Source organism: Anomalospiza imberbis, chromosome 16, assembly GCF_031753505.1.
Source record: "Anomalospiza imberbis isolate Cuckoo-Finch-1a 21T00152 chromosome 16, ASM3175350v1, whole genome shotgun sequence".
NCBI lineage: Eukaryota > Metazoa > Chordata > Aves > Passeriformes > Viduidae > Anomalospiza > Anomalospiza imberbis.
The window spans coordinates 16,333,739-16,349,989 of record NC_089696.1 but is presented as its reverse complement, the minus strand read 5'-3'; the positions used below and the strand labels follow the sequence as shown (position 1 = coordinate 16,349,989).

The window sequence follows — 16,251 nt, the reverse complement described above, 5'->3', positions numbered from 1 at the left end:
ACAGTACACAGGAAACCCCCCTCTGAGCAGCTCACTCAGCCTGGAAGGACACCAGGGCAGCAAGAGGGCAACAGCTATAATATGCATCTATCCACATATATATATATAAAAAAATACCCCCCCACTGTATTTATTGGGGAACCGTGTTGTGTAGCTGTAGGTACCCTGACTGCAAGGCCCTCTCCAAAAATAATCTGATTTGTTGCTGTCAGAAGTTCAGTTACTTTCTGTCCACATGGTCTGAATTTAAATGCTGATACGTGTCTTCTCCTCCCACCCTGCAAAGCAGGCTTCTTGCATGAGGTGACAGCAGGACAGAGTTGAATCTGGACTTGGTTCCTCTCCCATACGAAGTGATTTGTGCTTAGCGCAGGTTCATACAGACGTGGGACCAGCCCAGACACCTGCCTGGCCTGGAGCCCAGCTCTGATCAGAGATGATCACACAGGTGCCACCTGCAGCATCCGAGTGCGCGGCCTGGCAGCGTCACCGACGTCCCTGTCAGCTGGACAGGGCTCTGTGTAAACGGCCACACACCTCCTCAGCTCCCAGAGTCACCATCATCTCAGCAACGCTCGGGCCGTGCTGCAAACACAGAGCGAGTCACTGAGCACAGGAACTGGAACCGCCCCGCACGCGTCTGCACATCACAGACCGAACCGACAGCGGCCATCAGCAGCTCAAACAAAGCCTTGGGCTTTCTCCTCCTGCAGGCAAGTGCCAGCCCTGGACAGAGGGACTTGAAGGATTAGCACCAAGCTGGGCCAGGATTAGGCTTTGGAGAACTTTCGTAAAACTTGGGCTTGAGCTCAGTGAAAGCACATTGCACGTAACCTCAGAACGGTTCTTTTTACCTGCCGCCCGCTGAGCGCCAGGCGCAGGAGCTGCATCATGCTGCTGTACTTGGTCTCTCTGGTTTGCTTATGGAGACTTCTCAGGTCTTTGTTCAACTCCTCCACAGTCAAGGCAGCTGCTGGCCTTGTCATGAGCCTTTAGAAAAGAAGGTGCCCTTAGCTCTGGGGACACGAAAACCACAGGGTTCCTACCTCTCACCCCTGCCCTGTGCCAGGGCGCTCCCTCTGCTCCCCAGAAGCAGAGCTCATTCAAAAGAGCAAGTTTAAACTACAAAATTATGCCACAGACCTAGAAAACCACAGAAAAAGCAGTAATTGTGATCGGTTAAGAATACAGTTTTCAGAGATGAAGAGCCACTACTCAGCTCAGACAGCAGCACACTTACCCTAAGACTAGTTTTCCTATTTCATCTACTTCTGCAGAAATTGTTTGTAGCTGCTGCCGGGACACCGAAGGCCTGACCCAAAGGTAAGAGTAATCACTTGACACCAGATTCTTCAGGAGGCTTATGTGACCCTGGGGAAGGAAAGCAAAGCTGGCAAGGCAGAGGGCTGTGCTGTGGAGGAAGCAATTCCTCAGCTCGGAGGACGGTGGCACAGTGCTCTGCTGCTACTCATACTTTTCTCAGCAGAAGGACTCGCTCCACATATTCGTTTTCCAGAACATCTGGATCCACTTGCTGATCCCCATAGACGAGCTCCACCAGCCCCTGCAGCTCCCTAACGAGCTTCTGGCGCAGCCCTTGGTTCTCAATGTGACGGGTGAGGTGAATCCTGCAACAGAGAAAAGACCTGCTTTTGGATTGCTTTGGGTTACCTCGGATCACCCCAACCACTTTTCACAGAAATCACAGAATATTCTGAGTTGGAAGAGACCCACAAGGATCATCAAGTCCAACTCTTAAGGGAACAGCCCATCTGGGGACTGAGCCCTCAACTCCGGCATTCTCAGCACCATGCTCTGACCAGCTGAGCTAAAACTGTAGAAGTGTTAGAAAAGCAGCACTAAACCACAGTCAGACACTCTACAAAGAGGCATTTAGCTCTGGTGCCCCACAGGGAACTGAGGATGAGGCCACTCTTAGCAGCACAAGTGTACTTGCAGAAGAACCTTCTGGAAGTGTTAGCTCTTTTTAGATGTTATTTTCTTAGGTTATAAACTTAAGACTTCAGATCCTCCCAGGTACATCCACCCTCTACCTAGACTTTCAGTGTTGCCAACCCAGTGTCCAAGCACAGAATGGGAGAGGAGGCAGGAACTGTGTGAGCAGAAACTTATGCTTCCTCTTAGCAGAGCCCAACAGCTGCTGCACCAGGACCGTGCTTGATCCAACAAACAAAACCTCCAGCCAAAGCAGAGTGCTAGAAATAAACTCTCACTGACATGGTGCTTACTACATTTTAAAGCTACCATTAATTTTTTACCTGTTGAATTCTGGGAGTGCTTCAAGGTCCAGGAGAGCAGAATGGGTTGTAATTCTGCCTACTTCAAACTGGGAGATCAGCTCCTCCAAAGTCCTCCCCATCTGCTTCTCTGCAACAAAAGCCAAAGGGACTCTCAGGGCTCTGCGCTCCCCTCGGGCACGGGGCCGGGCCAGCAGCACGCTGAGCAAAGGTGACACAAGACAGCCACCTGTGCAGTGCCAGCAGCAGCAGCAGGGACATCCCCTGGCAGGCAGGGGGGAGCTGACAGCAGGCACATACTGCCATGCTGCCCTCTCCCCAGGAGCCTGCTGTGCTGGTGAGGCACTGGGAACTGGGACATTCTGCTTGGCTCCGTCACCTTCCTCAGCAGAACGCCTCAGTCGGCCAAAGAGAAGTCACACTCAGCCAGGAGGCTGCACTGCGCAAGCAAGATTTCATTCCCAAGCAGAGTTCTCAGAACACAAGTTAATCTGCGATCCCCACACAGCAAGAACCACAAAAGCAGACATTGACTCAACTCCTCGTGGTCTGTCAGGTTAAAGGAAAAGTGGTACAGGTGCCAAACAACACTGCAATTATTAACTACAGAATGCAGTTTTCCCAAGACTTCACAGAGTGTCTCAGCCTTGAAGTGAGGGTTTTCCCAAGGGAGAACCCATTAAGCACCTGATTCAATTCTAATGCCTGCACAGCAGCAAGAAGATTTCCCCCATTCCAGCTCCTTCCACACAGGAGCTCTGCAGAAAGCCTGGTGGCATCTCAGTGACTGACTGGTTATGTGACACCCATTCCCTGACCCCTTCAAACACTGACAGAGCTCTCAGCTATTAAAATAAACCCAGCCCACGCCACAAAGCCAGCATGAGGTGAGCTGGCAGGCAGGAGCCCGTGGTGCTACCTGTGAAGCCCGAGCCGCAGTTGGTGACGATGTCCAGCAGTGCCTCGGGCAGGAAGCCGTCCCGAGCAAAGCGCTCCAGGAAGATGTCCCCCTGCCTCTTGGACAGCTTGCCACCGTCCTTGTTCAGCAGCAGCGGGAGGTGGCCAAACTGAGGGGGCTCCCAGCCAAAGGCCTTGTAGAGAAGCAGGTGCTTGGAAGTTGAGGCCAGCCACTCGGTGCCGCGCAGGACGTGGGTGATGCCCATGTAGTGGTCATCCACCACATTTGCCAGGTGGTACGTGGGGAAGCCGTCCCCCTTGAGAATCACGGGGTCACCTTCCACCTCAGCCACCTCATGCTTGTTCCAGCCGTAGACCAGGTCCTGGAAGGGCTGCACCCCCTTCTCCAGGCGGAAGCGGATGACGCAGTCGAGGCCCTGCGACAGCTTCTGCGCCACTTCTGCGGGCGTCAGGTGCCGACACCGGTTGTCATACCTTTGGGACACAAGCACCAGGGCTTCTGCTCAACGCAGCCCAAAACAACCGGCCGTTTTTACAGCCCCAAAGCTCTAGGCACACGCCTGAATTTTAGCTGTACCCTGCCCAGTCAAACCCCTCGTGTCTGGAGGGCGACGCGTGCACGGGCACGGGCACGAGGCACGGGGCTGCGAGGCTCTGCGCGGGGGCACGGGGACAGGGACGTACCGCGGGGTCTGCTGGCTGCGCAGCGCGTCCCGGCGCAGCAGCTGCAGGCGCTGCAGGCTGCAGAAGCAGCGGTAGGCAGCCCCGCTGGCCAGCAGCGCCGCGCTGGCCTGCCCGTACAGCTCCAGCCTCTGCGACTGCACGTAGGGCCCGGCGGGGCCGCCCCGCCCGGGGCTCTCGTCCGGGGGAATACCTGCAACAGCGGCACGGCGCAGTGAACAGCTGGGCTGCCAACACAGCCCGGACAAAGGCAGTCAAACCCACCCTCCAGCTGAGGGTGATTAGCCTTTACAAGAAAAATAAGGTTTCAGTAGGTGAAAAATGAAAGATGTTTCTAAATACCTGCCCAGTCCAACATATCTTCTATTCCTTCTGCAGCTCCAGGCACCACCCGACTCTGATCTGTATCCTCCACTCTTAAAATAAATGTCCCTTGGTGTTTTTTGGCAAAGATATAATTGTACAAAGCAGTCCTAAGGCCACCTAAATGCAGAAAACCTGTAATGGTGGGGAAATCAGAGGAGGTGGTCACAAGGAAGACCCAAGGGAGAGTTCTAAATATGAGCTGGACGGGCGCTGGAGGCTGCCTGCGATGGCAGCGTCACCGAGGTGGGATCTGCACCGCACCCCGCAGCACCCCCAGCTCCGGGCCACCGGCTCCGAAAATAACTCATGGATGACATGCCCCAGGAGCAGAGAGTCCCTGTAGTGACCTGGAAACCCCCACAGGCCGGCACACGCCAGGAACAGCACGGCCTCGGTACACCAACAGTGACCGTGGGAGGGCACCGGGACACGCTGCGAGGGCGAGCCCGGGAGCTCCCGCAAGAGCGCTCCGGGCAGCCAGCAACCACCGCTGCGCGCCCCTCCAGAGCCCGAATTTATGTTTTCCAACCCAAAGCCCCGCCCCGCCGCAGCGCAGCCCCGGGGGTGGGCAGGGGCGGGACTGCCAAAGGGTCGGTTACCTGTGGGGCTGGGCCCGAACCGGACCCGCGGCCCCCGCTCGGGACTGGGGCCGGGGCCCGGTCCGGGTCCCGATCCCGATCCCGGTCCGTATCCCGATCCCGATCCCGGTCCCGGTCCGGGTCCCGATCCCGGTCCCGGTCCCGGTCCCGCCGCGCAGCGCAGCGCGCGCAGAGCTCGCGCCATCCCGCCACGCGCCCACGTGGCCGCGGCGCCGTTTCCGCTCGGCCGCGGCAGCCAATCGCCGCGCGCGCCGCCGCCGGGGGCGGGGCGTCCCTTAAAGGCGCCGCCACCCGCTTCCTCGGGTCGCGCGAGGGGACCGCGGCCGCCGCCGCGGGCCCGGCAGCGTGGAGGGGTTCCGGCGCCCGCAGCGCTGAGCGGAGGCTCCGGCTGCCCTCCCGCCTCCCGGCACGGCGCGGTCGGGGCCGCGGGGGCGCGATCTGGGGGCCGCCGCTGCCCCCGCGCTGAGAGGCGGGCGGGGGCGACTACGGGAGCCGGCGCGGCCCAGGAGCGGCGGCGTTTCCCGGCGTGCCCCGCGGCGGATTGTACACAATCATCATGGCCGCCGCCGCCGCCGCCGCCGATGGTACGAGCGCGGCCGGGAGCGCCCGGAGCCCGCGGCGCCGCTGCAGGGGGCGGCGGGGCGGGCCGGGAGGCGGCGGCGCGGGGAGCCGGCCCCGGACACGCTGCGGGCGGCGCTCCCGGGCCGGAGCGGGGCCGGGCCGGGGCAGCGTGCCGTGGGCCGGGATCTTCCTGTCCGCTCCCCACAGGTGCCGAGGAGCCGGGCATGGAGGCGGAGGCGCAGGAGCTGCCGCTGGGCTGCGGCGGAGCGGGCGGCTCGCCGGCGGCGGGCAGGTCTCCGGAGGGTGAGGAGCGCCGGGAGCCCCCGCCGGCGGCTGTCAGCAACGGCGGCGACGAGAACAGCGGCAGGGAGCTGGTGGAACTGAAGGTGATCTGGAACAAGAACAAGTACGACGTGAAGTTCTGCCTGGACAGCACGGGAGCCGAGCTGAAGCAGAAGATCCACTCGCTCACAGGTCTGTGGGGCCGCCGCCGCCTCCCCCGCGCCTCCCTCGCCGCCCCGCCGCTCCTAATCGCTGTGCTTGCCCCTAGGCCTCCCGCCGGCCATGCAGAAAGTCATGTTCAAGGGACTTCTGCCCGAGGAGAAAACCTTGCGGGAAATCAAAGTCACAAATGGAGCGAAAATAATGGTTGTGGGCTCTACCATCAACGATGTGTTAGCAGTAAATACACCCAAAGAAGCTGCTCAACAGGAGGTCAAAGCTGAGGAAAACAAAAAGGAGCCACTTTGCAGGCAAAAGGTAATTAATATCTTAATAATTGCTGGTGCAGGGGAGCGGTAGGATCTGTGTGGTTCCTCTGCAGGCACTCAGATCCTCTTCAGATCAGGCTGGGGGTTCATTTCTGACAGCTCAGCATTGGGAGGACTCTGGGCAGGAGAGCAACCCAGAACTGTTCAGTCCAGCAGGGACTGGGGCTTTGCAAGACACTGCTTGTGGTGCCAGGCACAGCCAAGCATTTTGGTCAGAAAATGGAAACATTTGATGGAAGTTAGTGCAAACACAGCCCAGATTAACTCTGTCTAAAACCTAATTATATTTTATTGGCACAAAAGAATTTGATCTCCAAAAACTGCTCAAAACAAACACCAAGAGAGCAGTTCCCTCAGCTGTCCCAGCCCTGACAGGGATGTGGGTGTTGAATTCTCCTCTCGCATTGTGTAGCACAGGGCTGGTTTGATGGTCCTGCAGTGTGGGGGGCTGCTGGAGGATTGCCAGCTCAAGGTATTACCAGCCTTGTACCTTCCTCAAAATAAACTTGGTTAAAATTAAGTAGTGCCTCCATGAAGCATGCCAGAGATTTTCTGTGATTTATCAGGGTTCACACTCAGTGTAAGCCCCATCATTTCTTAGAGGTGCTCAGCCAGGTACAAGCTGTGAGTGGGGATTTGAAAGTTACCACTGCTCTGATCCATTCTGGTTTGGTGCTGGGCTCCACTGCCTGACGTGGAGAATTTCTGGATTCACTGGATGTAACACTTTGGATTTTACAGACATGTGTTTATGCGTGTGCATGTTTGAGAAGGCTGTTATGCTTGGCATTATCTTGGAGTTCCACTCATTGTGATAACTTCTTGGGAGTATCTTGGAAAGTGCTCAGTGTGGATTGAAAGTCGCTGATGTGATCAGTGCCTGTGAACAGCCCTCAGCTGTGTCTCAGGGCCATTGGCATCTGCTCAGGGGGCAGCTGCAAGTACACTGCAAACTTCGTGATGTTCCTGTGAATTTAATTTCTGTTTTTATGTTGTAGCAACACAGAAAAGTGTTGGACAAAGGAAAGCCTGACGATGTGATGCCTTCTGTCAAAGGCGTGCAGGTGCGTGAATGAGGTCTTGAGGCACTCAGAACCACGAAAGAGACTGCTCTGTGGGTCAGTGGTTCGCTGCTCTTGTAGCAGAAAGCTGGAAGGATGGATGGTCCTTATGCTTAGAAAGTTGAGAGCTGGTAACTTTTCTGCCCCAGCCCTGGATGTGACTGGCTGTGTCTCGTTGCAGGAGCGGCTGCCCACGGTGCCGCTGTCCGGCATGTACAACAAGTCAGGGGGGAAAGTCAGATTGACCTTCAAACTCGAGCAAGACCAGCTGTGGATTGGTACAAAAGGTGAGCACCTCTCAGCCTCGGGGATGAGCAGTTGGTGATTGGCCTGTGACTGAGCTGTGTGACGTAGAAAAGCTTCTCCTCTGACTAAACCGTGTTTAGGGAATGATGTTGGTATTGCAGTGCTTCAAAAATCTTTGTTTCCTTTTCTCACCTGCCATTCTCCCAGGTCATTGATACTTGATACTCCACATTGGTTCCTGAAAAACTGGAGTCTAGTGGTGTCAGCAGACTAATGGTCCAATGTGCTGTTCCTGGCTCCAAATGTAAATGATGGTACTGGGCATTTCTGGCATATCTCAAAGCACTCCATAAGCAGCATGGATTTGATGCCAGCAGGACACAGGGGCCCAATGGCTTAGCCAAGACTTGGAAGGAAAACTCAGAACTGGGATAGAAATTGGGAATGTTGGCATCTCTGGCACTCTCTGTCCTTCCAGCTGAAATTATGTGGGTGTCTTGTCTCAGTAACGCACAACTGTGGAGCTCTGCAGAGGGCTTGGTTTGCAGTTGTGAGTGGTGCCAGGAGGAGCTGGGGGATATCATGCCTTGCTGAGGATGTTTGTGTCCTGGTTGTGCCTGGGATAGAGTTAGTTTTCTTCCCAGGAGCTGTTTTGGATTCGGGATGGGAGCAGTGCCGATAACAGTGGATGTTTTGGTTGTTGCTGCACGGTGCTTCCCTCAGTCAAGGACTGTTTGGTGTCTCAGATGCTGCCTGTGAGGAGGCATGCAAGGAGATGGGAGGGAACTGGCCAGGACAGCTGGCCAAAGGAATATTTCCCACCACAGAGCATCATGTCCAGTATAAACTGGGGGCAGGTGGCTGGGAGGAACTGGACACTGAAGGGGGACAGGCTGGGCATCAGTCAGCAGTGGGGAGCAGTTGTATTGGGCATCACTGGTTTCCCTGGAGTTTCTTTGTAAATTTTTTTATTACTATTATTATTACCATTAGTAGTAGTATATTTTGTTTTGTTTCAGTTATTAAACTCTTCTTAGCTCAAACCATGTGTTTTTTACTTTTTTCCCAGTTCTCCTCCCCATCCAACGGGGCAGGGGGAGTGAGTGGCTGCATGGTTGGGGCTAAATGGGACACTGGGATCCCCCCACCTGCCAAGGAAGCTGTGCTCCTTCAGTTTGACTGGGCTGGGAAATATATAGTGATGAGCAAGAGGGATGAAAGTGCTTGTTCACTGTCCCAGTAAAGCAGCCTAATTGGGTGGTTGTACTGCCTCCAGCTGCTACAGTATTTCCAAAGTAAGCAGAAATCCCATAATTTTTTTGACCCTTTCTTTGTAGAACAGACTTGACTGTGAAGATTTTTCCTAGCTTTAAAACCTCTCTCAGTGCCAGTTGCAACGATTTCTCTCCTGGGCAAAGGGATGGAGCGAGGCATTGGAGGTGTTTTTAACTCCGTAGGTTGGGCGGGCAGATTTTTCTGTTACTGATCCCAGGTTCTAAATCCATGCTTAGTATTTAGCTAGTTAATCTCTGCCATCATCCCCCAGATGAGTTTTCAAGCATAGTGTTTCTGAAGTGTTCTACATAGTGTTGCTTAAGCCATGAATTTGATTCTTCTTGTAGTCATGTGTTTCCTGTAACCCGTTTCCCTACTCCCCCGAATTAGCAGCAGCTTGCTGCCTCTAGGGAATGGTTGTAATTGCTGGCTGTTAATGGGAAAAACTCATTCCTCCTCTGAGGAACCCGTGACAGAGGCCAGCAGGTAAGGGCTGGAGTAAACACATCTGGGTGTTGACACGGCTTGTCACCTGCTGGCCCTGGAGAGTTGGAGCTGGTTCTTAGCCCCAGCCCTGCAGCCTCACAGGGGTTTGTGCAGGTGTTTGTAGTCTGAAGTTTGGCACAGGCAGCTGTTCCCCAGTTGCACAGAGGCATGGATAATGGGATTTGTCTGTTGCTGGGATACTCAGAGCAGAACTTTATTTGGGGGATGCTAAATAAGGGCAAAATGGGATTTGACCTCATGAATGAAGTCACAGGTCTGAACAGGTAGTTCAGAGTGAACTCAGTTATGAGGCAGAGAATATTTTTCCTTACATCACTGAGTTTATCTCCCTGTGTGCTTTCTGTAGGTAGGTTTGAGGTTTTCTGGATCACAAATTAAACAGCTCTATCTCAAAAACTCAGAGTTCAGTTTCTCCTTTGTAAAGTGTTTTGGGTATTCTGTCTTGTATCCAAGAAGATAATTGTTGGCTGATGCTGGATGCTTGAATGGAAAGGCAGGACCTTGGAATTAAGTGTTCAGAAAGGAGTGAGGACAGAGCTGATGGGAAAGCTCTGCCCTGAACCATGTGGCTCTTGTCATTACCTGGCTGCTGATGTTACTCTGCCATGTAACTGTAGTCTTTTTGGGGCTTCAGTTTCTCTTACTTGTTTCTTTCCCTGTTTTCTCTTTTTTACTCCCTTCTCTGTGCTTCTCTGCACACTGCCTCAGGGTAGAGCCTGGCCTAAGCTTTCAGAGTTGGGTCAGCCTATCTTTGCCAGCTTTCAGGCCTGCTGTTGAGAGTTCAGTGTAATCCTTGGCAGTCAGCCCTGAACATTCTCATACCTGGACTAGATTCCACAGGATGAGCATCCCTGCTGCTCCGAGGGGAGTTTTTTATGGGACAGCATTAAGTAAAGCCTGGGATTTCCCATCACTCAGTCTAGGCCCAAATGATGAGCACTGAAATACTTGATGTGGTACAGGGGGAACTGTGTGATCCAGTTCTGGATTCCCTCACACTACTGGGTGCCAGCTGCGGGTGTGTGGGGGGTGTGGTGCTGCAGCCACCACGTCCTGGGCAGCAGGCATCCAAAACTCACCTGGAGGGGAGACTGTTGACCTGAGGAGATTTTGGCATTAATGGAGGTGGTGTATGAAATGAATATGAAATACTGCTTCCCCGCATGTCAGAAATAATACTTTGATCAATTTTAATGTAGAGAGAACAGAAAAGTTACCCATGGGGTCCATTAAAAATGTGGTGAGTGAACCTATTGAAGGCCATGAGGATTATCACATGATGGTGAGTAACAGCTCTACTTTAATCATATCCATCTGATTCCTTCATGCAGCACACACTACTGAGGCTGCAGGTCAGAGCAGGCTGGAGGTGGATGGTGGTCCAGCCTTGTGGAGATGGGGACGTGGGCTCCTCTCACACTCTCAGTATTTTGGGTCCATATTGAATATCTGCAGCTGTGTGGAAATCCAGACTGTTTTCACACAAACATGAAGTGCTTAAGCTTTATTTTGTATCTTCTGACTATGACAGTGTTAAACCAGTAAACATGCTCACAACATAGCTCATGATTTCTTAATGGTAGGGATATTTTTGATACCTGGTTTAATTTCTAGATTCTGTGGTATTTATATGAACAGCAGGCCTTGATGGAGGTTAAGAAAAAAATGATTTGATGCTGTAATATCTTTTCACACTTGTAATTTTCTGAACAACTCGCATGGGATTTAGCAAAGTTATATTTCAGAAGAGAACTGTGCTAATTTACTGAAATTTTGGCTGTTTATTTTAATCCATGGGTTTTTTTTAAGATCTTGCCTTTCAAAGTACAGTAACTAACTTTTGATGTTGAAGTTTCTTTTCTATAAGAAGTCTGTTTCCTTCTTTAGAGGGAGGAAAGGGAAATGTTTTTCCTTAAAGTCAAGGCCTGCAGGAGGGTGCTGCTCTAGTCTCTGTCCAAATACTTGATTTTTGATCACCCGTGTGAGAAGAGGTCCTCTTCAGCACATGTTGCAATAAACTTACCCCACAGCAGGGGCAGAGGCTCTGGCATGCCACGGTGCCCCTCTTCTGAGCATAGGAGAGAAGTTGGGAATAGGACATTATGTCTAAATATAAAATCCTACCACTATAGAAACATGGTCATTGTCTTGTTTAGTTCCTGTTTGACTTCTCAGCTCTGATGTTTCTTTAGAGACTCTGAGTTATGCTTCAGTTTGTCTACCAGAATAATTTCCTCATGTTCTTGAAACTGGCCAGGAGTTCTGGTTGCTGCTGTGATGTTGTAAAAGGGAAGAGCTCATGGTTTTCTCAGTGCTCTGCAGCTCTTGTTCTCTGCAATGCTCCTTTAATTGCCCACCAAAGAGCTGTGGAATGCCCCGAGTGCTGCAGGGAGCAGCAGGTGGGACAGGCTGGTCTGGTTTGGTAGTGGATGAGCTGTGCCTGTCCACTGGGACCAGCTCTTTGTTCCCATGTGTAAATGTTGTCATTTTTAATTGCAGGCATTTCAGCTGGGCCCAACAGAAGCATCTTACTACTGGGTCTATTGGGTCCCAACTCAGTATGTCGATGCAATCAAAGACACGGTGCTGGGGAAGTGGCAGTATTTTTGAAAGCACGCTCACCTCTGGCACAGGAAAATGACACAAATCTAAGGACACTGCTGGGAGAGGCCTCCAACATCCCTGGATGTGACAGTCCTGGAACTTATTATTAAAACATGCTAAACGAGGCATGGATGGAAGCCAGAGGTGATGTTCTTTCACCATTAGTTTACTTTTAACTTAAAGATTTCACCATCCCTTTTCTGCAGTCAGCTTCAACCATATTTAAAGCAAATACAATGGAAATCAATAAATCGTAATTCACAAAATACTGTGTGTAATACACTTAAATCTGCTGAGAGTTGATCTTCCAGTTTAGTTTTAAAAAGAAAATACTACAGTGTATTATTGAGGATTTTTTACATGGTTTGAACAAAACCAACTATTTTCATAATCTCTCAGTTATCAGCATTAGACTTACTTTAGTTACTCGGTTGTGGCTGGGACTGTGAGGAGCAGATTTTTAGAGCTAACTGTAGCAGTGCGCAGCGCCGCTGTTCGGTGAAGCCATATCCCGCTGGCCCTCCAGGGCAGCTTCCACTCCTTGGTAGCAGAACTAAGTCTTTGTTTTAACCCAAAGATGCCCTGCTTGTCTGGGATTTTTCCTGGCCTTTTCCCGAGTCTGGCAGCTCCAGGTTGGTCTGTGTAGCATGTTTGGAGCAGGTGAATTCTGCAGGGATGTTTTGTCATGGCAGGTGACCCAGGGCTGCCAGCTGCTCCCTCTCGTGCCCGGTCAGTGCTTCACCTCCTGCCCTGGGCTGCTGCATTTTGGGAGCATTTTCTTGCTCGTGCATGTTGCAGTCCAGGATCATTTTGCAGCTGCTGCGTTGATACTGAGCTGTTGGGCTGGGAACACCCTTGTGCTGCTGGTGTGAGCAGGGGACACAGTGGCGTGGACATGGATGGAAACACCGTAACGCTGCCTGGTGGGAGCGGGGGAACACGGATCTCCCAAAGGGAGGGAACCACAGAGACCTTCCTGCCCTGTTTGGGGTGCAGGCAGTAAGGAAGAGAGAAGCTCAGATGTTTGGGATTCTTAAGAGCAGCAGCAGTCTTCTGTGAGCTGGATTTGAAAATTTGTAGTGATCTTGAATTCAGTGAATTGTACTTTAGATTAACCATCCAGCAAGTGACGTTTTGAAATGTAAACCACCTTGCAGCTTTTCTCCTGTTCCAGTTCACAAGAAGCCCTCACACCTCATTCTGTCAGAAGGAACGTGCTGCAGCTGGGGCTGTGATGCTCTGTGTGTCATGCCAGCCATCCATGTGCCATTTCTCTCAGGTGTTCTGAACGGAGCCTCAGCCCTGCACAGGAGCAAAGCCCATAGCAGGTGGCATTGTGCAGCCACACATCCCTGTGCCGTGGAGCAGCTCACACATCCCTGCTCTGCATCAGTGCTGCTCCATGCCAGTAGCTCAAAGCCATACAGAAACAGCCTTTTAGGAACAGCTAATCTGAATATGCTCCATGTCCACTCTTCCCTCTCCTTGAGGGAAAAGCCCAGTTGAAGCACAGCAGTGCAAATTCCCAAATGAGTATTTATTTTACTTTTATTTTACTTGAGAGACTGGAAAACACATTGGCTTTCTGGTAGGTGTTGAGGTCACATATTTCCCTGTAGCCTCTAGATAGCAGCTTTTAGTTTGTATTTTCTGTTTGAGCAGCCACACAATATGAGTTTCAAAGGTGTTTCATATCCTACTTAAAAACTATTGATGTGCTTGTTATTCTTGTAGCTTGGGGTATTTCCTTTCTGTGTCCAAGCCAGCAGCAGTGTGTCCTGACATGCGTGGCTGGGGCCAGGAGAGCTGTGTCAGCTCCCTTAGCAGTCCCCTGGAGCAGTGGGGGCAGAGAGGAGCTGGCCTGGCTTTACTGGTGTCAGTGTCATGGGTCAAACGCAGCCATCACACTCGTGATTTCCTGGTTGTCAGTCCTGGTGTTAAGGCTGAAGTTAACAATTTGTTACCTGGTGGAAGGTGTGGGCTCTACAGGATAAAGCAAAGGGGTGACACTGGCTCTTTCTGTCACCTGGGGCCACGTTGGCACTTGCCACCTTGCTGGTTCTGTGATGATCAGCTCCCATTTGTTCCTCAACATGCTCAGACCTGTCTGTGCATCTGTTTGTGTTCCGTTTCCTTTCCTGTTCCTTCGCCCCCGTGCTCCTGGGGAGGGCAGGAGCAATTGTGGTGCCCTGGTGCCCGAGTTCCAACTCCTCCCCAGCTCCTGTGGCTTCTGTGCAGGACACAGCGACCGGGTGAGTAACTCTGGGGTGAGTGGGACAGGCACTGACCACTGCTGGGGCACAGGGCAGTGTCACACTCCGTGCCAGAGGGCACAGCTGCTCTGTCCTGGGCCACGTACAGCCCAGCAGCTCAGAGGAGACTCGGCACAAACCCCTTGGTTACATACAAAGCAATTTTAAACATGAAGAAAATACTATACACTAAGAAAATGTGATCCTCTTTAGGTGCTTCCTTGCAGGTTGCATTTGATTGGAAAAATGACATTGACTCTTTTTTTTTTTTTTCTATGTGCAAAATTTGAATTAAAATACAGGAAAGTGACTTATAAATGCTTTAGTTGGTGTTTGTTGGCTCAATATCCCAGGCTTCTTGGGACCTCTTTGAAATGAGTATTCTAGTTGAAATTAGCAGTGCTGCTTTTAAGATCGTTTCTCTTTGGGAATGATGTGGAGTTGTGTATGTTCTGGCATACATCAGTTTTTCCAAGGCAGTTATTGTCATTAAGAAACACCCTCTTTTTATTGGGATAGTGCCACAGTTGCCTCTCAGCCATTGCCTGCCTCTCTTTTGGCTTTGCATTTTGCTCTCTGGTCACTGTCACCATCCCAAGGCAGACTCAGCATAACCAATGGTCCCAGGCAGGAGTTTGGTCCTCAGTGAGACGTAGTGTGTGAGTAAAGTGTGAGTACCCTCGGAATTTGGAGTTGGTGATAAAGATGATTCCGAGATCTGACATATATTCTGTGGGCAGTTAGCAGTTCCAGCTGCACAGACGTGTATTTCAATTAAATCACAATTTAACAGGGTGCTCTCAGCAGCGACTGCTTCCTGCTGTGTGTAGGCGTGATTCCCCGGGAGCACTCTGGAGGGCCACTCCATATGAGGTTGCACTGAGTGTTTTCTGTGCTCGCTAGTTGCAGATTAAAGTATTGGTGAGGCAAATGCAGGTCCCTGCAGGACACAGCCGGTGTTTGCTGTTGGCTGTTCCCAGAGCCCAGGCAGTGTCCCCTCCTGGCTGCCGTCTTGGGATTCCTCCTGCCAGTCCCCCAGCTCCCTCCCTACCTTGTTCCATGACACTGAGTATCACAGCTCACCTGTGTGCCATCCCTTCCCCCTCTCCGTGCCCAGCACTGCAGGTTTCTCCTCCTCTATTTGTCCCAAGTTCAGTATTCTTTCCTCTGTTTGTGCATCCCCAGTGTAAGCAGTCCCAGGATCGCTCCTTCCTTGGGAATGCAGAAGTGTTGTTGCTCAGCCTGGTTGGGGTTTGAACAGTGACTGTCTTGCATGAAGAGCTTGTGTTACTCACATGGTTTCATACCAAGTTAAAAGTAAATTATTAATTTACATTAATGACGTTGATGAGGAATGTGTAACTACAGTCAGGGTGTTCTGGTGATGGGAGAGAGTGATCTGGATTCAAAGGAGATAAACTGTCACTGCCACCACACTGTGCTGGTGCCACACACACCCTGCCCAGCTTGCACCTGCTGGCTGGTGCCCACTGCGCCATGCTCCAAGGGCCAAAGAGAAACAATTCCCTGCTGCTCCAGTGCCCAGGTGCCACGGTGGGGTCTGCTCTGCACCCCTCCCCAGCCACAGTCCTGACCCTGCCTCTGCCGCCGTCTCGGGCGCAGCACTCCCTGCTCCCGTCCTTGCAGGGCTTGTTTCCAGACTCCCCTTCGTTTTCTTTGCTTCCTTTGTAACTTGGTTTTTCCAGTGCAGCCGTTTTCACCCTCGGTTCTGTCCAGCAGCCTCTCCCCACCTGTCAGAATGAGGCCACTGGCATCTTGTTTTGTAAGTGAATGTCCTTGTCACCGGAGGGGAGCAGGGGATCAGGAGAGCCCTAGCAAGTCTGGTATGAAACGTGGTCATTTTACCTTCTAGCCAAGGATCCGCCTCGGTAGCTCATGGAAGTTCACTCTGTCTTATCCATACTCAAAGCGATTCATTCTTTGGTTTTATATTTTAAAAAACCAGCTTAGCTATTTGTGTCCACTGCAGATTTATTTTAAATGGAATATGCGAGTACCATGTATTATGGTATTTTTAAATAATCTATTGCCTATTCTGGGGGGAGGGAGATGACAAATATTTAGTCTTAGATTTGCACTGCTGGATTTTTTTAAGTGTAACCTTGACTGGTTATCCTGGTGTTTTATTCTGT

General features: G+C 51.8%; 2 protein-coding genes across 3 annotated transcripts; one reads left to right on the top strand and one right to left on the bottom strand.

The window, feature by feature from the left end:
• Nucleotides 1-98: 98 nt before the first annotated feature.
• EARS2 (glutamyl-tRNA synthetase 2, mitochondrial) lies at nt 99-5,137 on the bottom strand. Of its 2 annotated transcripts, none has more exons than XR_011004671.1 (9): nt 4,823-5,137; nt 4,200-4,355; nt 3,861-4,050; nt 3,178-3,650; nt 2,280-2,388; nt 1,475-1,628; nt 1,241-1,390; nt 855-990; nt 99-585 (listed from the first exon to the last, which is right to left on the bottom strand). XR_011004671.1 is itself a non-coding variant. In XM_068207372.1 (9 exons), the coding sequence occupies exons 1-9, from the start codon at nt 5,004-5,006 to the stop codon at nt 502-504; spliced, it is 1,617 nt and encodes a 538-aa protein (XP_068063473.1). In that variant the 5' UTR covers nt 5,007-5,137; the 3' UTR covers nt 99-501. The 2 variants fall into 2 exon arrangements, 1 of the variants encoding a protein (XP_068063473.1); XM_068207372.1 differs by having other exon boundaries at nt 1,241-1,371.
• Nucleotides 5,138-5,238: 101 nt separating this feature from the next.
• On the top strand, nt 5,239-12,112 carry UBFD1 (ubiquitin family domain containing 1). Its single transcript, XM_068207373.1, has 7 exons — nt 5,239-5,406; nt 5,591-5,857; nt 5,934-6,142; nt 7,152-7,217; nt 7,396-7,501; nt 10,442-10,524; nt 11,742-12,112. The coding sequence occupies exons 1-7, from the start codon at nt 5,379-5,381 to the stop codon at nt 11,850-11,852; spliced, it is 870 nt and encodes a 289-aa protein (XP_068063474.1). The 5' UTR covers nt 5,239-5,378; the 3' UTR covers nt 11,853-12,112.
• Nucleotides 12,113-16,251: the final 4,139 nt, after the last annotated feature.